The following is a 25,969-nucleotide window of genomic DNA, read 5'->3' on the forward strand; positions in this document are numbered from 1 at the left end:
TATATACCGAAAAAAGGACAAAAAACGGATTTTCGAAAAAATTTTAGAATATTCTATTTGTAAACTAGCCTTTCTGACGTAAAAATTCGAGAATTTTCGATTTTGAGAATTTTTTATTAAGATTTCAGTGAGTTTTCTTGAAATTTATGCTGGTTACATGTAGTAATCGAGACAAAATGGGAGATATGATGAAAGAACTGGAAGAAGACGTGAAAAAAAATGTCCAAGAAAAAATGAAGAAGAGCTAAGATTAAATGAATAGTGAAGTGAAGAAGATCTCAAAGAGGACGTGAAAACCGCAGACCCAGAAGCAAATAAAAAAAGGGAGATGAATTGAAGAATCAAAACAACTTGAAGAGGACGTGAAAACATCTGTCCGCGAAAAAAGACAGGCCGAAAATCATGGGAGGCAAATAGGGGTCTTTTAGTTGGAGTACGAGCGCTGTTCTTGTTTCTTGTCCTGTACATCCATTAAAAGTACCCCTAATGGCAAATAATCCTACAATTAGGCACCATAATTAGCTTAAAAGTAAAGTTAAAGCTTAGAATCCACATTCATTAGTTTCTGCTAAACCCAACGCCTTCAGCTGTTCCTGAGGGGGCGTTTTTATTATTGTTGTCTACTCCTCGGCGCCCCCATGTAAATTTTAAGTCCATGACATGGAATCTTACTACTTTAATAGCTGCTTAACTATCAAAATGCATTGATATCTCAAGAAAATCTTGCGAAAAAGCATTATATCACTTTTAAAATTAGAAAAAGTTAAATATTTGCTTAAACGTCAACACTAATATTATTCTTTCGCTAAATTTATTCGCTTTGTATCTAAATTCATATTGTATTAATGAACCACTTGAAATTCGTTATCTCTCTTATTCATCTGTCTTAATCTGTCCTCAGCTCTTGCGAGATTCAATTCTTTTTAAAAAGCAACAACTTCATCATAATTCCCCCTGAGAGTAATCGTTGATATCATCAGAAGCTATCGATTTATGCAATCAAGCATCTTAACTTTGAAAGGCTTTTGTGTTGTTAAGAAGATTCTATCTTTATTTAACGTTAATATAATGAATGTCAATGATGCATTCATAGGGTTATTGTTTATTAATCACAATATATATAATCACAAAAGAAATCAAGTGTTTTGTGATGTATTTATCTGTTTAGATAAAACAAAGTGAAATATATTAAATCAAAAATTAATGTTTAGAACTTGGAGTTTTATTGTCTCGCTTGGTTTCTTGGCGGCTCCACATTAATGCCGTGGAGCTCTGTAATGAGGCGTGAATGTGGACGGTTTTCGCGGCGCTCGCGCGTGCACGTTCGAGCGCCGTTTACTTCCACATTCACGAGCGATTGAGAACATACCATGAATGTGGAGGACACGACTTGTGTCGTGGACTCATTGGACTAATGTAAGTTTCGTTCCGGTCTCATTAATTCATTATTGTGAAATAAAAATGTTAATACTACCACAACTATAGATAAATAAGATTAATTATCGTAGTATTATAGAATTTTGATGAGAAGAAATAAGATATTTCGTTACAAGATGGAAACGAGACCTAAATTTCTGAATCTCAGTTTATCTCGTTTCTTGTATGAACTGAAGCTGTAATATAACATCACTCAATGAATCGTGGTGTGACTGACGCACAAAATGGCGCTGCTGTGAAGTACCAGCTTTCCAAAAACTATGTGTGAAATTTCGGAACATTTCCATAAAGTGAAGCTACTTTTGTTATTTTGAAAACAATGGATTTCGTGTGTTAATTTATCATTGCTTCTTGATGAAGAAAATATTATACAAGCGCAACAATGTTTTCAAAAGTGTTATCCGGACACTGCTCCATCGACAGGGACCATTTATGATTGGTTTATCGGATTTAAACGTGCTTTTACAGGAACCGTTGATGGTGAACGTTCTGGTCGCCCAATTGAGATTGTTATCCAAGAAAATATCAAGTCCACATCTCATGACCGCTCATCAAATGTTTTTTTCAAAGTTGCTTAAACTGCCTTAATAAGTATTGTATCAATTTCAATCTCGTAACTTTAATCATTGAGCTACAAGGTAAATTGGTTAATTATATTACATCACTCTATTACACAAGTCGTATGACTGACACACAGATTGCGCTACAATTGTCAAATCCATACAACGTTTATTGGTTTGCTGAATTTAAACGTAGTTGTACAGACACCGATGATGGTGAATGTTCTAGTCGTTCAATTAAGGTGGTTACTTCAGAAGACATAAAAAAGACCTCAAATCGGTTATATCTAATCGTAAATTGGAATTGCGTGAGATAGCTGACGCCTTAAAGATATTAGAAGGCATGAAAATTTGACCATGAGAAAGCTTTTTCAAAATGAGTGCCGCTTTTACTCACAGTCGATCAAAAGCAGCAACATGATTCAGAGTAGTGTTTAGCCATGTTTACACGTAATAAATCAATTTTTTTGCTTCGATATGTGACAATGGATGAAACACGGATCCATTACTTCACTTCGGAATCAAAACGATCATCATCTGGGTGGACCGCAGCCGGTGAACCAAGTCCGAAGCGTTCAAAGGCACAATAGTCGGCTGGGAAGGTTATGGCTTCCAATATTTTGGAATGCACATCGACCTTCTCCAAAATGGAGAGATAATCTAAACAAACATAGAGTTGTTGGATAGTTTGTAAAGAACGAGGAAAAACGGCCTCATATGTCGAAGAAAAAACAACCTTTGTTCCTCATCTACCGGATAATCCAGATAGTGACTACTGGTTATCCGCTGATCTAAAATAAAGCTAATTTTGAGGCAAAAGACAAATCATTCTACAAGAACGGCATCGAGAAGCATTGGAATTATTATATTGCTCTTGAAGGAGATTACATTGATCTATAAAATCGATTTTTGGCAAAAAATGTGTCACATAACTTATTGAGTGATGGTTTAACGTACATAATGAGGAAAATATAATACATTGGTACACTAAAATGATTCTTTTCAGGAAAGAAAGTATGAAGAGATTTGTTTTGGGATGATATATTTGACATTAAAGACAAACTATCCAATATCGAAGATAACATTTTGCAAAAAAGGGTGTAGAATGCAATTGAATAAAATTTACTATTCTTGAAAACCATTAATTGAATAATAGGAATTATAACAATTGTTTCAACTATTATTTTTTCCAAAACAACGCCCACGTTTTAGTTTAAAAAATATAATAAATGTAATCTTGTCAAGAAATCAACAACTAACTGTTGCATGCATTAAAAAGCAGAAATAATTGGATTTTTATACTCTTTTTTTATTACAGCTCTCACCTTCGTCCTAAAAATAGGGCGACAAAAAGTTACAGCTGCAATAGCCTCAGCCCTCCTTTTAAAATGAGTGTAATGCTCGAGAATTCAAATCTGATATAGACATTACTCGAATTATTGGTTTAGCTCAAGTGTTTTATTATGATATAAATTTGTTTTTTGATTTAATTTGCTTCTCCATAATTAAAATACTTAAAATGTGAATAAAATAACATCATGCAATGTCAAATGTGCTTTTAATTAATTATTGTGGCTTTTTAATCGAGATAGAATATATGGAACCAAAAATATCCAATTCACTTGTTTTAAGTTTCAAAATTCTGTAACAAACAACGGGGCAAATCGAAGATTATTGAGGCAAAAATACGTGTCGTAAAACCGAAGCCATCCTCAGTTTCCAAAATTTAAAAATAGATCTGGGTAATTGTAGAGAACACTAAGAACTGAATAGAAGTTTATTTTTTGTAGCTGCATAATGGATAATGTTAATAAGCTCTCAAAAATCAAGCAGATGAGTATCCTCTTTTGCTCAGTGGTTGACATAATATTGTGTGTTAGAAGATAAACAATGAAATAATAAATAAAAACATGTCATAATGTTGTGAAATTATCTATCTTGCTATATAGATACTTGATGCAAAAAATTTGAAAGTGTGTGGATGATGTGAAAATAATTAAAAGTTATAGGCCTAGCTGCGAAATCAAAAATTATATTTAAGTATATTTTCTAAATTTACGTTCGAACATTATAAGTTTTTAATGGATAATTACGTATATCCATGTAGTATGTTTGACTGAATAAATAATTCTACACTACTTATCTGAAGACCAAGGGCGGCGCATGCCAAATAGTTAACGATCCGTATCTTTTACAGGGACAACTTGTATAATCTAAAGATAGCAAAAACAATTTTTGAATCGATTTTATAACAAAAAGGTACTGTTTGTTTAACTCGATAAAATTTATGGTTTAGGAGATATGTAGATTTTTAGATCGTTGTACATGCCAAGGAAATCGTTCGCCATAAAGTAATATTCTCGACAAAATTATCATAAATTGTAATTAGTTATTGAAACTACTTGAAGGAGGTATTACAACACAATCAAACATTTCTAACTGAACTGCATACTGTAGGATATCGTCTACTTATATAAGGAAAAATTGATATGTAGATCTTAGTTCCTTAGCCTACAACTTATCGAATAAAATAAAAAAAAATATATAATAAATGTTGCATTTCATACACTTCCGGACTTTTAGGAGGATATTTCTTTGATCTTGAAGATCATTCGAAGAATCTGCTTTATAGCGTCAAAATGGAACTTGGAACTGAAACGTGGTGACCATGCAAATGGACCAATCCACCTATTAGGAAAAATTAAGATGAATTGGTAAGTGGAGAGGGGCTCCATAGTGCATTAACCTCATGTATCTGCGAATGTCTAGAGGAATATCATATAGCATGGGTGGGAAATCATTTTGGAGAAATTCTAATTATCGCTAACCATTCAGGTTATTATTAAAAAAATATGAACGAAATTACCTTCACCTTCTTAAGACCAATATTTGATACATTACATTATTATTACAATTTTTCGTAGAAATAAGTATTCTACTTGAGGAAATTTCTTTCCTTGAATCATATATTTCGTTAACCATTTAATATTGAATTTCTTGGATATATGTTTTCAATTTTAAGTCTATTATATTGAATGATGGATTTTTTGACGTTACAACCTAATTTCGGTCTTTATCAATGTGATTTTCACAACTTGTATATTTGAGTAAAAAATATTAAAATAAACACCTAACACCAAAATTGTATTTAATTGTGAAAAATCAGACTCCATTTTAAGAAACATTAAATTGTTTACAGTTACATTTAGAATTACAAATTAATATGTACGAGGTTGGCTCAGAAGTACCTGGCCCAACAAAGAAAACACAAACATTTTGGCAAAAACTATATTTATTTTTCAACGTAATCTCCTTTTAGCACCATAAACTTTTCCTAAAGATGTTCGAAATATAATAAAAATCGTCAAGCTCCTCAAAATAGCCATTAAATACCAACATCACCTCTTCATTGTTAGAAAATCTTTGACCACCATGCAATTTTTTCAAGTCTAAGAACAGAGAATAATCTGAGGGGGCTAAATCTGGCGAGTAGAGTATATGAGATAGCAATTCAAACTTTAATTTATTAATTTCGGCCAAGAATGTATGTGCTGGTGCATTGTTTTGATGAAACAACACTTTTTTCTTAGCCAAATGGCCATTTTTGCTTGATTTCTTCACTCAAACGTTGCAATAAGTTCGCATAATACCCGCAGTTGATGGTTATTCCTTTTTAAGATTGTTGATGAAAATTATCCCACGCACATCTCAAAAAGCCGACGCAGTAACCTTGCCTGCATATGGAACCATCTTTGCCCTGTTTGGAGCCCATTATCCCATTTTAGTCTATTGATTTGTTTCCGGTGTGAAATGATGATCCACGTTTCATTCATGGTTATGAAAGAGCTTAAAAATTCGGCTTTATTCCTGTAAACGCTGCCAAACACTCGATGGAAACATCTTCACGATGCTGTTTTTGTTCCATTGTGAACAAATGTGGCACCCATCTTGCGCACAGCTTTCTCATATCCAAATTCTGAGTTAATATGCGATGTACTGCACATTTTGAAATTCCTACTATGTTTACTAGCTCGTATACTTTCAGTCCACGATCATCTAGTACCGCCTTGTGGATTTTCTTCAATATTTCTTGAATCATATCCTCATTTGGTCGACCTCTGCGATGATGTTCTTCGTAGGCCATACGGCCTCGTTAAAACTCTGCTACCCAATATTTTACTGCTGATAACGGAGGAGTAGTCTCAGTCAGAGTAGCATCTAGCTCAGCTTTTATATTCTTTGGCCTAATGTCTTTCAAATAAAAGTATAGTATTACATAACGATATCCAGTTTTTTCCATGTTTACAAATTTACTGAAAACTTTCAATATTGATGGCTGCCAAACAAATACTAAACAACGTGATATATTCAAACCTGAAAAATATGTTGTAAAGATTGTGTACTTTATAATACAGTGGTATTATTCAAGCAACTACTTCCAGCTCTAGGTCAGCCCAGGTACCTCTGAGACCATCCTTTTCCAAAAATTCTCTTTTTCATATTTCGTATTATTCTAATTAGATACAATCTATTTCATAGTGTGTTCATACAGTATTTAAGCATTGATGAATTCTTAATCTATGATTCAAATATTGAGATGACTGACTTGTGTAAACTGCAGTATTACAACCTCATTCCTTCTTCTATTTGCTGCTGCTTAAAATTTTTAACTACTGAAATATTATAGACGGCTTATTCTAATTCATCAATTAGATCATTGCTTTTATATGAGTTTTTGCTTTTTTATTAGGTGTATTCTTAATTTAGGATCTGATAGTTGGATAGATCTTTTTAATACCTGGGAAACTTGTAAGATCAGAATACATGAATTAAAATTTTAATAACCATCCTAAAATTTAATATAAAATGTTTTTGATCGTATTTTCCAAATAGTAAGGTAATGGTGTTCAAAAAGTTCAAATATTTCATATAGATTTGTGTAATTTGTAAGCCTATATATTTTTAAAGGTACAGCATGAATTTTTAATTCGTTTGCATTTTCAAAAGACATAAAAAGTGATTCACTCAAGACTGTTGATTAACTATTAGATAAATCATTGTAAATGAAGTTAAAATTATCGGAAAGTATCTATGTTTGAGTCATTAAATCACTCCCGTTTTCGCTACTGTGAAACTAAACTATCAAATAATAGTATCCTATAGTGAAGTACGAAAACGTTTCCCAATTTCACTATGAGCAGTGAGAAAACGTAGACCTGACAAATACGCTTTCCTGAGTCAAAAAACTTACTATTTTTCATAGTATTTCATTTAAAAATAAAAAGGAACTCCCCACATCTCTTCTTTGAGAGATATAAAAAAATGAGATAAACCATACTCTATCGAAAAAATAACTGTTGTGTAGTTATTGTGACAACCAAAACCAAAAAAGACTAAACTAAACCTCAAAACCTACCATTATTAAATACCCCTACAGCTATTAATGGGAATGAAGAAACGGTAGCAGTGATTACAAGATCTAAAATTTATAATTAGGCAGTTAATATTTCAAATACAACACACAACGTAGGGAGAGAGTACAAATAAGAAAAATAAAGTCTTAGTCTATTATAATGTCCTTTCGTTTGGGAAGAATGTTATAACACACGCCTCGGCAGACGTTTCAATGTTTGTCATAACGGATTTTCTGGTGATATCCTCTTTCTTCGAAGCAGTTCAATTAAATAAATTGAAGACACTAATTTATTTATTTAAATATACGAATGTATTATAATGGAATGAATCATTTGTTTAGATAGTGTTTGAACGAACATTCAAATTGAATTATTTAATATTTAAGAAAACACTTTGATTATTATAGTCAATGCCCATTATATGTAGAAATAAGAACGTTTGAAAAAAAAATTTATTATGTACTAGAAATCAACCTCAAATATTGATTATTTTTCAAAGGATTTATGAATATTTAAACATTAGTTCGCCGTCTACTTTTGCTTGAATTTATAAATAAGTTTTGTTGACAAAGTTTCTTTTTTCATTTGAAACTAGTTTCCCTCGAAAAAATTTCCACACACAATTCCCATTTGTTTAGAATCTGTTTAAAATCCTTCCTTAATTTTAAATGAATTGAAATAATTCGATATGTAAACAAAGTACTTGCTATTCACATTATTTACATAATAACTATCAATGAAAATTAGTTTGTATTTTAGTAAACAATCGGTATTATTATAAATAACAATATTATAAGCATTCAAGCAAATTACTAGATTAGTTTTTGCTGTAACGTCAAGCCCCCTTCGAAGTAAACGCCCACTTTACTTCTAACGATAAAAAAACTATAAAACAAATTGAAAATTTTTTAAAAAAACATCAGAAACTCTCAAAATTCCCAATATCTACATACCTATTTACATTTTTTTCCTGGTGCATTGGGAAAAACTCTCAACGAATTGCGAACTCATCGTATTTTGCCGCGATCTACGAATCTGGACCACGAAATCGCGACGAACGTTCTCTCCCAAACATCCCTTGATACTGGGGTGCAGCATCATCCCTTAGCAATCCTTTGGGGAGGCGGAGTACAGCGAGAATCCCCGAAAACTGCCAGTCAATACCCGGTCGGGGAAGTTTCGTATAACGTGGATATACTCAGTGTCGAACTAAAAGAAGCTTAGCTTCTTTGGAAGGAAAATGTTGCTTAAAGATGTCAAAAATCGGAATATTATTTTCTTTTATGTACAAAATGGTATATTTAATGTATTTTTAGATTATTTACCAAATAATTCACTGGATTTTCTTATTACTTATGAAAATAAATATATGAAAAGTATTTTTAACACGTCGAATGCCGTAGGAGATCAAATGGGGCTGATAAGTTTTAAGGACCAAAATGTATAAAACGTATCTAGTCCCACAATGATCTCTTAACATATTTTACTTACGAATCCACTTTATTATCTAAAGTACGTTCTAAATTTATTGAATAGTGTACTAATTACCTAGGAATGAAAGGTTGTCAGGACCAGAAAGTCAGGAGATCAAATGGGTCTGATAATTTTGGTCGCACTAGGTGAAGCTACGCTGCTAAAGCGAAAACATTTGTTTTAATAAACAGAAATCATGTAATCTCTTTGTATTTCTATCTTGAATTCTGTTTATTTCCCGTATGATACGTACGAGTGGTTGTAGTCTTTCTAACATATTAGAGTTAATCGCTGACACCTACAAAATCAAAGATAAAAAGATTTTTATGGATTGGCAAGTCAAGACTTTTACACTGAATAGATGTCTTGAAGAAAAATTAAATCAGTCATTTCTTTTTACCAAAAAGGAAATTATAACATATCTCATTAGTCTTTGTGAAGTGTTCTGGTAATTGTCCTTTGTCTAACCACTGATCTTCCACATTCGGGTTGTTTAGATAATTCCATTGGGGATGTATGGTATCCATAGAAGGTCCAAAGGAGGCCGAAAATGCGCGAGTGCTGGTACTAGGTTGGTTTTATACTGTTTCCTTTGTAACCTCGCAGGTGGAGGATCTGAGCGCGACGATTTTCAAGCGTCCAAATATCACTACGAATACGATTAAACCAACGGTGTGCCGTTCGCTTATTAAATGTGGCATTCCCTTCAATTCCACATGTTTTACTTGCTGCTTCAGCTGCTTTAAAGCCGCTTGACATGATACAACTGACAACGTGCAAGAAATTAGATGCAATTTCTTGCAAGATCAAAATATTGTAAGTATGTTTTGCTAGGTTAAGAAAACAAGAAAAAAGTGTAGTACTGGCAGTAATTATATCCGCTACTGCCTTACTTTTGGAGTCTGACATGCAGAAAAGAGCAGCCAGGAGATGATAGCACAGGTCCTGGCTAGACAGAACGAGGAGAAGCATGAGTTTAGCTGTAGAATTAGACGAGAAAACCTACCGAAGAACTCCCAAGGAAAATGAAACATAAGATAACTAAAAAATTCTTGGCTACAGACGTGATATCAGCAGATCAGATACTCATTTCTCTCTAAACTGCAACTTGCACGTAAAAAAATAGCATCAACACGATAATGTTGCAAGTGCGAGATCTTGTATGCAACAATCATCTGAACTTCTTCTCCGCATGCTTCTTGTCTTGCATTATGTCAAGCGGCCTTAGTTAGTTTATAGAAAGACATTTTTCCTTGAAGTTTTCAAATGAATTTTAGCTAACAAAAGAAATTGACTCATGTAGCTATAACATCACAGTTGCTAAAGCCAAAGGAACGGGACATAAACTGAGTCTTCTGACCAACATTCTGTTAGATTTTGCTTGTCTTGAAATACCCACATAGTTAATTTGCGGGTTATAATGACAATAAATTGTGATTATGTTTAACAACTTAAAATTTACATCAGAAATATAAATGACAGTTAGAAACAATCGGTATTGCATTGGACGTTGTCTTGCATCATGTCAAGCGGCCTTTCTTGGCAGCCATGATGCAATAGCAAGAGACTTGCATGAAGTCAAGCAACGTGCAATATTGATCTATACGTAAAAGCACCATACAAAAAGTTAGTTGCTTGCTATGGGCTGCAGGAGGAAAGAGAATACTTGATTTGGACTAAAGGTTGTAACAATAATAATAGGAATATAACTACCACGGAGCTTATACTTACTGCTCTTATTTATCGTAAATATGGTCGCTCTTAAATTAGATATCCATTGAGAAAAATTGATTTCATATAACCAGCTTGACGCTCCAATCGTTTCAAAACATGTGATCGTACTTAAATTGAAACGAAACATCTAATAAGAAACACTGATTTGCATCTTAACTTGTTGGAATATAAAATCGAAAATGTTAAGTTGCCGGAGCTTACATCGACGATAACATAAATAAGAAATTAGAACGAGGAATAAGAATTATAGAAGACATTAACAACAATAACTATACTACTACAGAAAGTACTACGGGTATAAAAATCTAGCTATAAGTGTATGTAAAAATCATCTTTCTGAGTAATGGTTATCATTATTTGCTCATTATTTGTACATCAGAGTTTTGTTAATTGTAGTGTACTGGATCGGTATTCTATCTCACTAACTAAGTCGTGTTGAAATCTGCGTTTAGACTACATCGATAAATATAAATTCGATGTGCCTACTTTATACCTTCTCAACATAGACGAGCGGATTCATCGTTAAACAGCTTCGGATATTAGCACCTTCTATGTGGAATTTCCGTTGACTAATTATACCATCCGAAAAGACAGAAACTGGTTTCATTAATTGGTTAACATAAGAAATTTTTACTGAATACATTTTCAAAGATTGAAAAAGTTTACCACCTCATTGGTGAAAACAATAAAATAATTGGTCAACTGTAAGCCAGTTAATTATAATAGGGTACTGAGCACTTACGCACAACTCTTCAATATAAACCAGAGGAAGTGGTGTAAATTTCCTAGCCCATAAAGTGTTTTAAGAAAAAAAAGTTTTGGATACCTTACATACAACTTTTATTATAATTTTTTTTTCAATTCTTTGATCATTATTGAAATTTCAATAATTTTGTAGGTAGTTTAAACATTTTAGTGAGGCCGTCATATTGCGTGAAGTCAAAGGTATAAAATAAGCCTTGAATAAATTATACAAAGTAAATACGACAATTCTCTAAATTATTCTAAAATGAGCGTTGGTATTAAACTTGATTAATCTAAAAAATGATATATAAATCGTGTTTTGTGACAGGATGTAAAAATACCACGACTAAAACACCTAATAAAGTTTTTTATGACGTCAAGAAATTCGAATATATAACAAAAATTGTTTGAAAGTGTTGGTCGTTTTGATGATCTTGTGGGATGTAATTATTTTTGTTGCCAGGATCATTTTAATGCTCTAATTTTAAGTTATTTTAATATTTTATAGTAATTGAGTTTATTATGCTTTCAATTTTTAACGTGATTATATAATAATGTAACAACTTAACTTATAAAAGGTTTATTCACATAATTCTTATATGTAGAAACATATTTTATTTATACATAACTGATAAATAAAAACTGTTTTATAATAGCACACGCTACATTGCCGGCAACGATAACCTCGTAATTATTAAACAGAAAACTGCTCAATGTTTTTATGAAACCTATGAGGTCACAACTGAAAACCAATAAGAATTGTTTTCCTATGTAGTTGAAAATTTGAAATTTTTGCCATTTTTACTTAAATATTTGGTTATTATAAATGTTTTTTGAAAAATGTAAGTACCTGTATTTTTTCTAAGAATATGGCCGTATTTAATTTCTTTTGTTCTTTATCTATGGAATATACGAATATAATTGTCGTCTATTTTGATAAAATTAATAATATAATGTAATTTGGTAATTCCTACGCCTCAATTTAAACATGTGATAAGCCGTTAAAACTATAGTTGCCAATTCTGTGAAGAGTAAAATTTTCTTTGAATCATTTCCTCTTTGTTAATAGACGACGCAGTGCTCTTTTAAAATAAATTGTGTGGAACGCGATGAATATGAAATTCGTGTATTGTTAAGTTAGAAACAAGAGCAAGGAAAATATGTGAAATTGAAGGGAGAGACACCTGTATGGGATATTGAGGTTACAAAGGAAGCAGTTGAAGACCAAAGTAATACCAGCACTCACCAATTATCGAACTACCTTGAACCTTATAAAAATACTTTTTTTGTATGATTATTTAATAAACAAAATTATTATTGGAAACCGAAATTATTTATGAGACACACTTTATATCTCAAATCTTACTTGTTTTCACATTATATGTCTCAACATTAGTAACATTCTTGGTATCCATTTCATCAACTACTTTCCTTCTACTTTTATCCGATTGTACATTTTTCCTTTTGTGTTTTCTATTCTTTTTTTGTAGTATTAGTTTTTATTTATATTTGCCATCTCATTTTCTTACAATTTTTTGTTTGTTTATTTTCTTTTGTCCTGTTTTCGGAAATTCCGACTATGTTATTGTTCATCTTCACTAGCTGGTGACCGCTGACCAGTTGTTCGTCCTTTCATTCCTCCTTCTTTTCCCATATTTTCTATATAAATGGTCATCCAGTATTTCTCCATCTATAATTATTTTGTCATGTATTATGTTTACCCTATGTCCTTTGTTTCTTGCTGCTTTTAATTGCAGCAGTGATCATTTCCCAATTTCCTGAACTTGTTTGCTGCAGTTTTCCGCAATCCATATATTTGTACCTTTCCATTTCATTGTTTATTCAAAGATCTCTACTCTTTTTTGTATTGAGTCGAGATCAACTAAAACTGGTTTATCCTTTTCTCGTCTGTTTTCTTAATTTCCAATTCTGTTGATTGATTTTATGTCACTTTTGTTTGCTTTTCAAGTAATTTTATTCTTTCTTCCTGTTCTTTGGTTCTTCTTCTTACAATTCTTCATAATCTGGATTACCAGATCATTTTGAAAATAATCAAACTTCTTCTCTATGTATGCTTCACTTTATAAATACCCTGTGAGGTAAATGGTGTTGCTTTTTTGAATTTGGCGCCATGGAGCGGCAATGTCAAAAGAGTAGGTCGTAGACTTTTATACCGCTTGTTTATATTAACACGCGTTTTTTTTCTATTTAAAAAAAGACTTGGATGTTCCTAAATCTACCTGACAGAATACGTTATATGTATACAAACTTTGCTCTTTCAAACAGCCATTAGTAATTAATATATCTTATATGACAAATAATAAGATAACTGAAATATCATCGAATAATTAGCCTATCTTTTAATTGAATCTTTACGTCGCAAAACACAGACGCGCATTAAATTTCGGTTGAATTGGCAACGGTGCCCAAACCTAATCTCATCCTGAACGCTTGTAAATTCTATACAAATTCGAGAGAGGTAACACCGGAATTATCGTTTGCCTCTGGAAATAAATTGGATACCATCTGCAGGACGAATTAAACCGCCACAGGACCAACACCCCCGGTTTCTCTATTAATTCGATGCAATTCGAGGAAATGTGAATGAAAATGTCGTTAATTGATTGGGTATTGACTGGTGTTGGGTTTACGTTGAGGATGTTGTTTGTAACTGATAAAATAAGGGAGCTCTTGATGAAAAATTATTAGATTATAAAAGGGGAATGGTTATTCTAGATCAAATTTAAAGTTACGGGGATCAGAATTAAATGGAAAACGCGTTTAGTTCAAATCATTATTCGTTTCCATTAAGTTGAGATATCTTTGCATCATATTATGTTTCTTTTATTCCAATTTATTATAGAAACCCAACAGTTTGTATACTCTATCTATTCTTACTTAAAGAACTTTAGAAAGTATCAAAGAGTTCCCATCACAAAGCTGATATACCAGAAGAAGCGGCCCCATTCTTTGGACTGTTGACAGTGACAGTTCACTCTGTTGTATTTAATACATGTTTATAGTTCATAATATATTCAACAGCTGTTAAGCACATCCGTCCTTCGTGTCCTAATTGGAATTACCAAAGACCGACGTTGTTTGAAGAGCCGATCAGGCATCGTGGCTTGAAACTTTTGTCGTAACTGTTAGGATTGTACAAGTATATTTCGTCTAGGTTCGTATGACTGGTCGTTCTTCTCCATGGACCAGCGACACACCTGGTCGTCCGTGAAGCCCATAATGTGCTAATAACGACTTAGACGACTGTTTCTAGTTAAAAGTCCAATCAGGAACTAAATTTCGCGCCTATTTAAGTAGAACAAATGCTTGGTAAGAGAGACAAAAGGCCTATCGATATGTGTCTTAGCTTATAATAGGTTCTGGGTCCATTAGGTGATATGTCGATTCCAATCTGTCGAGCGAGTGTATTTTCATTGTTGTTGGCCGAGTGAGCGGATACCCAAATGAGCGGTATCTCGCAACCATCACTCAGCAATTTTTGTGGTATTTTATTTCCAGCCGTTATGACTTAGCCGGTAGCTCTGCATTCTGAGCAGATTGGCGTTGATTGAGAATCGCGTGTCCACATTTCATTACAGCGAAAATGCGTGCAATGAACCTGGATATATAATAAATAATAAAAATCTCTTTAGTCTGGGTTCCTAGTCCCACAGCAATTAAAAGAAAATAATCGGCTAGAAAGGAAATTGATATAATAATGACGCATAACTTCTGATATCATTTACCATTAGGCTGAACAAATAATTGTTCATTTAAAATTTGATTTCAGTCCTTTTAAGCTGTAGCGCTCATCCAGGCAGCTTAGAGTCAGAACATCGTGACCAGACGTCTTCAGACTACTTTCAGCAGATGTCCATGTCGGAGACATTAACCATCTCCCATGACCAAGCGCCACTTCATTTTGCTCGTACTCACGTTGATTGGAAATGGGATGGGTATGAAATCAATCCTTTGGAAACGTATACCAAAGACAGAGAAAAATTGTACAGGCTTGTATTTAATTTATTTCTTGAAACTTTTGTGATTTAATTTCAGTGTTCTGTTTTTATTTATTATCAATTACCCAAATTCATTGCGGGTGATGCCTTTTTGGCCACCATTTGAGGTATTAACAACTGCAACACTTAATACAATAAGAACCCGCTTGGTCTACATCTCCCAGTTTAATAACTGTATTAACAAAGAAATGACATTGACCATCTTAGTGAAATTTACTTCTTTTCACTTTCATTGGGTATGGCAAGTGAATTTAATTTTATATTTGTGAAATATTGACATCACATAATATTTAGTGAAGGTTTTTATCAATATATTTATGTGTTTTGACTAATTGAGCTGATTCATAAACTACACTCAATGTGAATTAACTATTACTTGCAATCTTCACCAATTATCGTTTGCTGTAGCAATTTAACATCTAGCAATGCACGTGGATAGAGCCGATAAGTGAACCTGTTCAATGTCTTACGCGACATTTACACATTTACAAAAATTGAACAATATCGCTCACTAATAAAAGTAGATCCATTCATTCAATTGGTCCTATCTCTTGAAAAAAACAGAGAACTAAACCAATCTTTGGACAGTATCATGAGTAATCATATACACCTCTTGATAGCTTGATAATTCCCACATTTCGAATGTTGTTATCTTATCATTGAGTCACCTTCAAATTCGTTTTCAACGTATTCCTATTGATTGGATCTGATGAAATATCTAAAGCCAAAATAAGAATCGGAGTCCCTTAAATCACTCGTTTTCAAGAAAAATAATGCCCTTCTTTCAATTCTCTGACTAATTAATCCCTACTAATTAAGTTTCTGGAAACTCATTCAAAAAATTCTAATTAAAGAACCCATTCTGAGTCAGTTGTCTTTGATCATTTTGTAACTTCTACCCTTTTCTTTCACTCTTAAGTTATATAAGAGCTACGATAATTTTTCAATTATAAAAAGACCACAAACAATGAAAGTCTTCAAGTGTATAAAAAAAATTTAATTCAATAAATAATCTGAGTAGCGACCAAGAGCGACGTCAATTAATGAAAAGGGACAATTAAATATTTCGGTGCAGTCGTGACTTTCCCTTCCCATTTGTCCCGCCAAGTGGTAAATGCGGTGTTCTTCCGGTTCGGAGGGGAGAATCCGCTCTTTGGGGTATCTGGAAAATAATAAAAGTTTAAATAATTAAAATAACATAAATTGGATAATAAGCCTTGTTGAGTTTAATTAATTACATAAAAAGGGCATGCCTCAATAATCAATTAGGCGAAGATTCTCTTTAAAACTAGCTGTGAATGCAAAAAAATTATACTTACTTGAAAATTAGCTTTAAAATGAAGTTTAGAAGATTATCTTCTTTTGGAGCAAATCTTTGGGACGCTTCACACAATGTTCGTAAAATACAAGTACGGCCGTTGTAGCCCATACTAAAACAAAATAATAATTTTATTTCAATATATTTTATATTTTTCACGTCATAGAGCGTATGAGGTTATAGCTAAACAAGTTGCCCAGCTTTTAAAGTAATTAAGACATGGACAAAAATGTGATATACCTATATGTTACGTACCAAGCCCGAAATTGTATAAAGCCGGCTTTATACAGGTGATTTTGTACAAAATCGGCTTCGTACGGAATGCAATCTTCGCTGCTGGAATAGCATTGAACGCGTTATTTCGTTGGTAGTAAACAGCTTGACGTTATGATTTGGCATCGTTTGGTTAGTTGAACCGTATACATCTATCTTTCACAATGACTCTGAAAAATAATTGTAATGCCATCGAAAAAAACCTAATCACACTGAGGTTGTAACACGTAAGTTGTGGTTAGTTTTTTCAAAAGTCGACTGAATATTTTATTTACAACAACTTGAATTTCTTTCTAACTAGCTTTTACCTGCGGCTTCGCTCGCATCGAATCCATTAAATAAGTATCAGAAATCATTATAATAGAAAAGAACGAACTCTGTAGCTATATTAGATCTTTTAATGTAGAAAAATTGCCAAAAACCTACAAAAATCCATAACTCCACATTGAATGTCCGCGCCTAGCTCCTCTCCAACTCAACCGATTTAAGTGTTCAAAAACTTAAAAGACAGAAGGTGTTTCAGCGAGTGTTCTTAAACCAAAACGAACTCTGTAGCTATATTAGAACCTGAGATATAGATCTTTGAATGTAGAAAAATTGTCAAAAACCTACAAAAATCCATAACTCCACATTGAATGTCCGCGCCCAGCTCCTCTCCAACTAAACCGATTTAAGTGTACAAAAACTCAAAAGAAAGAAGGTGTTTTAGCTAGTGTTCTTAAACCAAAACGAATTCTGTAGCTGTATTAGAACCTGAGATATATATCTTTGAATATGGAAAAATTGTCAAAAACCTACAAAAATCCATAACTCCACATTGAATGTCCGCGCCTAGCTCCTCTCCAACTCAACCGATTTGAGTGTTCGAAACTCAAAAGAAAGAAGGTGCTTCAGCGAGTGTTCTTAAACCAAAACGAACTCTGTAGCTATATTAGAACCTGAGATATAGATCTTTGAATGTAGAAAAATTGCCAAAAACCTACAAAAATCCATAACTCCACATTGAATGTCCGCGCCTAGCTCCTCTCCAACTCAACCGATTTGAGTGTTCGAAACTCAAAAGAAAGAAGGTGCTTCAGCGAGTGTTCTTAAACCAAAACGAACTCTGTAGCTATATTAGAACCTGAGATATAGATCTTTGAATGTAGAAAAATTGTCAAAAACCTACAAAAATCCATAACTCCACATTGAATGTCCGCGCCTAGCTCCTCTCCAACTCAACCGATTTAAGTGTTCAAAAACTCAAAAGACAGAAGGTATTTCAGCGAGTGTTCTTAAACCAAAACGAACTCTGTAGCTATATTAGAACCTGAGATATAGATCTTTGAATGTAGAAAAATTGTCAAAAACCTACAAAAATCCATAACTCCACATTGAATGTCCGCGCCTAGCTCCTCTCCAACTCAACCGATTTAAGTGTTCAAAAACTCAAAAGACAGAAGGTATTTCAGCGAGTGTTCTTAAACCAAAACAAACTCTGTAGCTATATTAGAACCTGAGATATAGATCTTTGAATGTAGAAAAATTGTCAAAAACCTACAAAAATCCATAACTCCACATTGAATGTCCGCGCCCAGCTCCTCTCCAACTAAACCGATTTAAGTGTACAAAAACTCAAAAGAAAGAAGGTGTTTTAGCTAGTGTTCTGAAACCAAAACGAATTCTGTAGCTGTATTAGAACCTGAGATATATATCTTTGAATATAGAAAAATTGTCAAAAACCTACAAAAATCCATAACTCCACATTGAATGTCCGCGCCTAGCTCCTCTCCAACTCAACCGATTTGAGTGTTCGAAAACTCAAAAGACAGAAGGTATTTCAGCGAGTGTTCTTAAACCAAAACGAACTCTGTAGCTATATTAGAACCTGAGATATAGATCTTTGAATGTAGAAAAATTGTCAAAAACCTACAAAAATCCATAACTCCACATTGAATGTCCGCGCCCAGCTCCTCTCCAACTAAACCGATTTAAGTGTACAAAAACTCAAAAGAAAGAAGGTGTTTTAGCTAGTGTTCTGAAACCAAAACGAATTCTGTAGCTGTATTAGAACCTGAGATATATATCTTTGAATATAGAAAAATTGTCAAAAACCTACAAAAATCCATAACTCCACATTGAATGTCCGCGCCTAGCTCCTCTCCAACTCAACCGATTTAAGTGTTCAAAAACTCAAAAGACAGAAGGTATTTCAGCGAGTGTTCTTAAACCAAAACGAACTCTGTAGCTATATTAGAACCTGAGATATAGATCTTTGAATGTAGAAAAATTGTCAAAAACCTACAAAAATCCATAACTCCACATTGAATGTCCGCGCCCAGCTCCTCTCCAACTAAACCGATTTAAGTGTACAAAAACTCAAAAGAAAGAAGGTGTTTTAGCTAGTGTTCTGAAACCAAAACGAATTCTGTAGCTGTATTAGAACCTGAGATATATATCTTTGAATATGGAAAAATTGTCAAAAACCTACAAAAATCCATAACTCCACATTGAATGTCCGCGCCTAGCTCCTCTCCAACTCAACCGATTTGAGTGTTCGAAACTCAAAAGAAAGAAGGTGCTTCAGCGAGTGTTCTTAAACCAAAACGAACTCTGTAGCTATATTAGAACCTGAGATATAGATCTTTGAATGTAGAAAAATTGCCAAAAACCTACAAAAATCCATAACTCCACATTGAATGTCCGCGCCTAGCTCCTCTCCAACTCAACCGATTTGAGTGTTCGAAACTCAAAAGAAAGAAGGTGCTTCAGCGAGTGTTCTTAAACCAAAACGAACTCTGTAGCTATATTAGAACCTGAGATATAGATCTTTGAATGTAGAAAAATTGTCAAAAACCTACAAAAATCCATAACTCCACATTGAATGTCCGCGCCTAGCTCCTCTCCAACTCAACCGATTTAAGTGTTCAAAAACTCAAAAGACAGAAGGTATTTCAGCGAGTGTTCTTAAACCAAAACGAACTCTGTAGCTATATTAGAACCTGAGATATAGATCTTTGAATGTAGAAAAATTGTCAAAAACCTACAAAAATCCATAACTCCACATTGAATGTCCGCGCCTAGCTCCTCTCCAACTCAACCGATTTAAGTGTTCAAAAACTCAAAAGACAGAAGGTATTTCAGCGAGTGTTCTTAAACCAAAACGAACTCTGTAGCTATATTAGAACCTGAGATATAGATCTTTGAATGTAGAAAAATTGTCAAAAACCTACAAAAATCCATAACTCCACATTGAATGTCCGCGCCCAGCTCCTCTCCAACTAAACCGATTTAAGTGTACAAAAACTCAAAAGAAAGAAGGTGTTTTAGCTAGTGTTCTGAAACCAAAACGAATTCTGTAGCTGTATTAGAACCTGAGATATATATCTTTGAATATAGAAAAATTGTCAAAAACCTACAAAAATCCATAACTCCACATTGAATGTCCGCGCCTAGCTCCTCTCCAACTCAACCGATTTGAGTGTTCGAAACTCAAAAGAAAGAAGGTGCTTCAGCGAGTGTTCTTAAACCAAAACGAAGTCTCTATCTTGAATAGAACCTGAGATATTGAGGATAGAACGTGTGTATGTGAAAAACTCCCATAAGTAATGTACAGGGGGAAATCGCATTTGAGTATAACTTAAGAATGGTGAAAATTAGATGAAATCCGATGGTTTATGGCTGATCTGTGCATCAATACCTTTCATTGAAAAAAAAAATTAAGCAAATCGGTTGGTTAGAACGCCTGAACGGACTCGGAATGGAAATCATCAATTTTTTTAATATATAAGATGATCATTATCTCACTTTTAACTCGATTTAAGTATGTAATTTTTCCCGCTTTTAATCGGCACATAGCTTGATGAAAAATTAAACATGCTTATAATTGAGTTTGAAATTTGCTAATGATTTGAAAGCAAGCAATTGAGTTAGAAATAAAATATGTTGAAATTATACGCCTGTATATTTTAAAAGAAAATGACTAGAAAACTAAAAGAAATAAAAATTTGTATTTATCTGTTAACAAAACACGTCCACGATAAGTGACCGTGTTTATTACTGGTTCAGCAACGAAGATTGTATTCCGTACAAGAATGGCGGCTCGGTGCAATCGTCGCTGTACGAAGCCCTCGACGGGCTTATACGAAGCTGACTTCGAACAAAATCACCTGTACAAAGCCGGCTTTGTACAATTTCGGGCTTGGTACGTAACATACACTTCGTTTTTGGTTACAGTTAAACCCTATATTCAAACCACTTGGCAAGAAACAATATAAGAGTGACAGGCTTGTACCTTCGATCTTAATCACATTTTATTTGGATGCAGCAACTACATTCACAAAAAAACCGTCATACTTATGACGAACCGACATACAGATTTATCGGTAAATTTCATCAAGAATATTAATATTTAGGTAGAATCATTGAAAAATTCTGTGGCTGATTGACTTGTTTCCAACTCATTTTCTTTCACATAACATACACAAGTAGCAGTAGTCATTACTAGTGTAAAGCAGCTGGAAACGATCACACTGTAAGTCAAGGCGCATGAAAGAACATTTAAGCCTTATATACGCTATCTAGGTGTAATTAACGCGCTCGTTAACTTTAAATAGCATGCACAGTACTTGGGCGACAAAGCGGCGATTGTCAGAACAGTCTTAGAGCGGCTAAAGTCCAACATAGAAGGTTCAAATCAGAAAGAAAGGAAACTTATATTATCTGTAGTGACCTCTGTATTTACCTATGACATTACAATATAGCCTGATGCATTGAAAAAAACAGGAATCACAGAGAAGGGTAATCCCAATATATCGACTGAGTACCTTGTGAGTGGCAAGTGCTTTCCATACGATGTCTCAAGACAACGGGTGTTGTAGCCGAAATGCTGCTTAAAAGCTTAGGTACTTACTAAAGAAAGAAGTGGCGAAAAGGTTAGGTTCGATTCTATCGAATTAACTCAAACAGAACTTAGGAATGGAGAACGGAGTAACAACTAATCACAATTACAAAACATTGTCAGTTTGTGGCATGAAATAGTCTATAAGTAGATTAGAAACAAGCGATGATATAGATGAAATTTGACATTGGAAATGTTTAGAAAAAATGGACGCACTTATTTAAGTGGTTTAGTCTCATAAGCATCCATTAGAATAATTATTTTTTAGCTATTTTTTTAACATGGAACTCTGATTACTGTCCATTGAAATGTTTTTCCTTTTTTTTTCTCGGCGAGTACATTTTCAAGTAAGTTTAGAATGGATATCGTGGAAGCCCGTTGCTAATAGTTTTGTCATGTATTATATAGTAAAAAGTAGATAAATGGACAGAAGGACTTGAGAGAATGAGGATAGAAATAAATATGAACAATAAAAGAAAAACTATGTGGAAACCAAAATATTTGTCAGAAATAAGGATTAGACTAAAAGAAGTAGAAGAAAACGATAACATTACTAGTTCTATCCTATGAAAAGATACCAAAAATGTTTTTCTACTACCTTCATGAAGTAATTTAGACACACTTTCGTGTGCGTAAAACTTTACGCACTCCGTAGTGTGATTGCCAAAGTACGAGGCTCACATGTGTGCCGATTCAAGTCGCGCTGATTTCATATTCTATTTTTTTACTAATGTAGTAATAATTATTTTCAGGTAGCATTCATACATGCCGGAGAGAAGAGAAGTAATAACTGCACAAATTCATCCGTTGATTTGTTAATTTGTTGCACATTTGTCGAAAAAAACTTCTTTATACATTTGTTACATAAATAAGTATTTTCTGCTAGTACGCAAATTATTTTTAATGATTTAATGTACGACATTCATTTGCCCACTATAATAAAAAATCTAATAACCCGATCTTCTTTTAACGCTAATTGAAATTGAGTTAATAAATTACATGTATAACTTACGATTCCATTATTGTTTCCATTTTTCCATAAAGATCTCTTCTGTGGCGTCTCTTTGCAAGAAATTTAGGTCCTAAGAAGCTTCCAATGGACTTTGTATCGTTAGGCAAATCATACGCAAAACCCCAAGCTATACTTTCGGTAAATATACCTGGTGGATTTACCCAAAGCTGAGACGTCATACACACGGCTGTCTTAAATAAAAATGGCAATATATAAATAACTATAAAATATACAATGTGATCCAATGAGAACGTACTGGAAGGTGTAAGTCTCAGTGAAAAGATTTGGCAAGATTATTGCATCCTCAAATATGTTCAAATGGAAATAGGGATTCAAGTGATGTTTGTTAAAAACGTTTGTTTACATGCTGCTTTTTTTATTTTGAAATTCCATCAATTCGATGCAAAGATGTGGACATTTGAAATGATACCAATAAATTTTCCGAAGAATATGATTTTTTTAATTTCGTTGCAATAAATATTGTCAAGGTTGTGACCAATCGCCACACAATTTATATTTTCTGCAGCAACTGCGACTTTTCTTATCGAAATATGTTCCTGACAGTTAAATAGAATGTATAAAGTCAATATGGAGACATCAAAAAGCAACGTGCAGGAAAATGTTTGGAATTATTCTGATTGCTGTTTTATTTCGCTCCACAACAACTTATTATTGAAGAGTAACCGTTCGCCTAGCTCAGTTACATTGTCCACTTATTTCACAACCGACATAACCGTGATAATTCCTTTCTAGACTGAACTAGAGATATTATTTAATATGTTTCTGCTTGAGAAATGATTGGTATGTTACCCAGGCTTTCAGAGTGTTTGATTCTAGGCCTATACACCCCTATTCCAGTTCTGTCTGTTGTTTTGAAAGGGTCGGAAGATGGAAAAAGTTGTGAATGAAGGTGTACATGTATAATGGACTTCTGAGTGTTTTGTTCAGAGTGCACATGGTTTGGTCGCCACAAATACAAGCCATTAGGTGACGTTTGTTTATCAACGATATGTATAATATATGTTAAAAATAACTTCCAGTAGGTTTTCCCTCTGCTACTCGCATATATGATTTTTTTTTTATTAAAAAACAACAATTAAATATTTATTCATTTATTTATATGTATATAAGTTAATTTTTATCGTACCTCATTATCTCCCTAAAAGGTATAGTTTATGTTTGAACTTACCGAAACGCTAGCACCTTCGGGAAAAGTCAAATATCTCCTTTTCCTGGATAAAACTTTGTTTCGAGAACTCATTAATTGCCCCGATTCTAAAAGCGGAAATAGCAAACAGAAAGTAACCAGTAACTTCTTCATTTTATCGGCATGATTCTTTGCTATTCACTAACTGAATTTTAAATTGGAAACGGATACTATTTTGAGGGTCATTTAGAATATAGATGTTAAATGGACGTCACCGTTATGATTTACTTCTAGACTTCGAGTTGCTCATCAATTTTTATTATAAAAGTAAATAGTAATGAGTATAACGTCCTCTGAAATGTAGGATAAATTTACGTTATAGTCTACAAGAACGATTGAAAATTTTTCAGTCATTGAATAGAGTACAGCATTTGTACAATTACAATTGAACCTCAATCATTCATGATAACTAAGCTACTTATCAATAGAATAATAGCTGATCATCAAACAACAACCAAGCTCTCTTCTATATACTTTGACTTCAGGTACAAAATGAGTTCATTGTACCACAAATTTCCTTTAATGCGTAATGTCAATATTTCAAAGATTATTAGGCTTTTTACTTCTCCTTAAATTCACTTTTGACACTTGTTTCCGCTTCTGTTGTAATTTAAAACCATTTCATTTTTGTTTCGACTCAACCTGTTTCCACAAAACAGGATTTAATATTCCATCCCTTTAATGGGCTTGGTTAAATTCGTATTACTTCATCGAGTTCACATGATTTCTCTTAATTTCCTTCCGCCTAAGTGGTTTAGTGATGAAATTATTAGATACCTCGACGTATATCTACACGAATCAATACCTCTTTGTTTACCAGGCAATTCTACACCCTAATACTGAAGAGTTTCAATCATATACGGATGCATTTGAGATTTGGAATTTCTTACCACGAACTATTTTTTAACTCCAACAAATAAAAAACTCTTTAATTCTTTAAATAATACTAATGACCCTTTTAAAGATAACTACTCTAAACTGATTCCCGCTTCTGTGAGTTCAAAAGTGATGACATCTATATTAAGATATTTCAAACTAAGGCCTTATTTCTATAATATTAAGTATTGTGAAAATATGAACTGGGACAACAAATACGTTTAACTAATTCATTCATACAAAACCACAGTACAATTTGGATTCGATGACTATGATCTGAAAAATAAATTTTATTCCTGCCTTGCTAAAGCTTTACAAAACTCTTCAGAAATTATGTTATTGGTAGGTCATGGGTCTCTTTGACGTCGCCATAGACACGTTGATTCAAATTGAACTGTTGTTTTTAATGCATACAGGTTTTCAGTTTTTATTATCATTTTTTGATCCATACGTGAACCTCTCCGTATATTTAAGAATTGGGCTCATAGTAAGCCATGGTTTTACGAGATATATAACAAGTTACACCATCTTATTGGAATACAATTTCGTCGAGACCAAGGGCTTAAATTTCGGCCGTAAAATAGTCATCATTCCATCTCTGGAGCACACCAAAAGAGCCAAACAACTAAAATGGAATCGATTTGGAATTTTAATTCTTACATTACTTACTATTGTGAAGACGACAGCGAAGACCGGCGACAAATCGACACTTCAAGGTCTTCGTGTAGGCTCTCCGCTACCGCCCCTATATTTCCATCACTAGATGGTGGATCTGATTAATGAAAAAATTATTCATGCTAGAGCGAATTGTGCATTCAGTAGGCCCATTATGTCAACCATAAATGGCAATAAACACATTCCATGCAGAACGCATTTTCGTATTAAAGCTGAACAATTTGCAGACGATGTGTCGGACTGAGTCTTTCCATTGGGAAATGTCAAACTATACTGAACATTTATACCATCTCATTTTTGAATGTGCACATTTCCAGGAGCAGTTTTTTGGTGAATTCCCCTATCATT

General features: G+C 33.4%; 2 protein-coding genes across 2 annotated transcripts in view; both read right to left on the bottom strand.

Annotated features, from left to right (window-relative positions):
• Nucleotides 1-8,497, bottom strand: part of LOC130442725 (acetylcholine receptor subunit alpha-like 1) — a 61,947-nt gene extending 53,450 nt beyond the window's left edge. The window contains exon 1 of the mRNA XM_056777070.1: nt 8,365-8,497. The gene's annotated coding sequence lies outside the window, so the exon portion shown is untranslated. The remainder of the gene's footprint in view (nt 1-8,364) is intronic.
• Nucleotides 8,498-16,377: 7,880 nt separating this feature from the next.
• LOC130442963 (uncharacterized) lies at nt 16,378-24,184 on the bottom strand. The gene is made up of 4 exons (XM_056777381.1): nt 24,053-24,184; nt 22,864-23,054; nt 16,701-16,811; nt 16,378-16,543 (listed from the first exon to the last, which is right to left on the bottom strand). Exons 1-4 carry the CDS (start codon nt 24,182-24,184, stop codon nt 16,378-16,380), a joined length of 600 nt encoding a protein of 199 aa, XP_056633359.1.
• Nucleotides 24,185-25,969: the final 1,785 nt, after the last annotated feature.

Source organism: Diorhabda sublineata, chromosome 4, assembly GCF_026230105.1.
Source record: "Diorhabda sublineata isolate icDioSubl1.1 chromosome 4, icDioSubl1.1, whole genome shotgun sequence".
Lineage (NCBI taxonomy): Eukaryota > Metazoa > Arthropoda > Insecta > Coleoptera > Chrysomelidae > Diorhabda > Diorhabda sublineata.

What these genes read in the sequence shown, in the direction of transcription:
- LOC130442963 (XM_056777381.1), bottom strand. Translation starts at nt 24,184, where the DNA reads ATGAAGAAGTTACTGGTTACTTTCTGTTTGCTATTTCCGCTTTTAGAA. An exon ending in CCGAAGGTGCTAGCGTTTCG is followed by an intron (nt 23,055 to 24,052) that starts GTAAGTTCAAAC and finishes TTTTTATTTAAG; the next exon opens with ACAGCCGTGTGTATGACGTC. An exon ending in ATTTTAAAGCTAATTTTCAA is followed by an intron (nt 16,544 to 16,700) that starts GTAAGTATAATT and finishes ATTATTTTCCAG; the next exon opens with ATACCCCAAAGAGCGGATTC.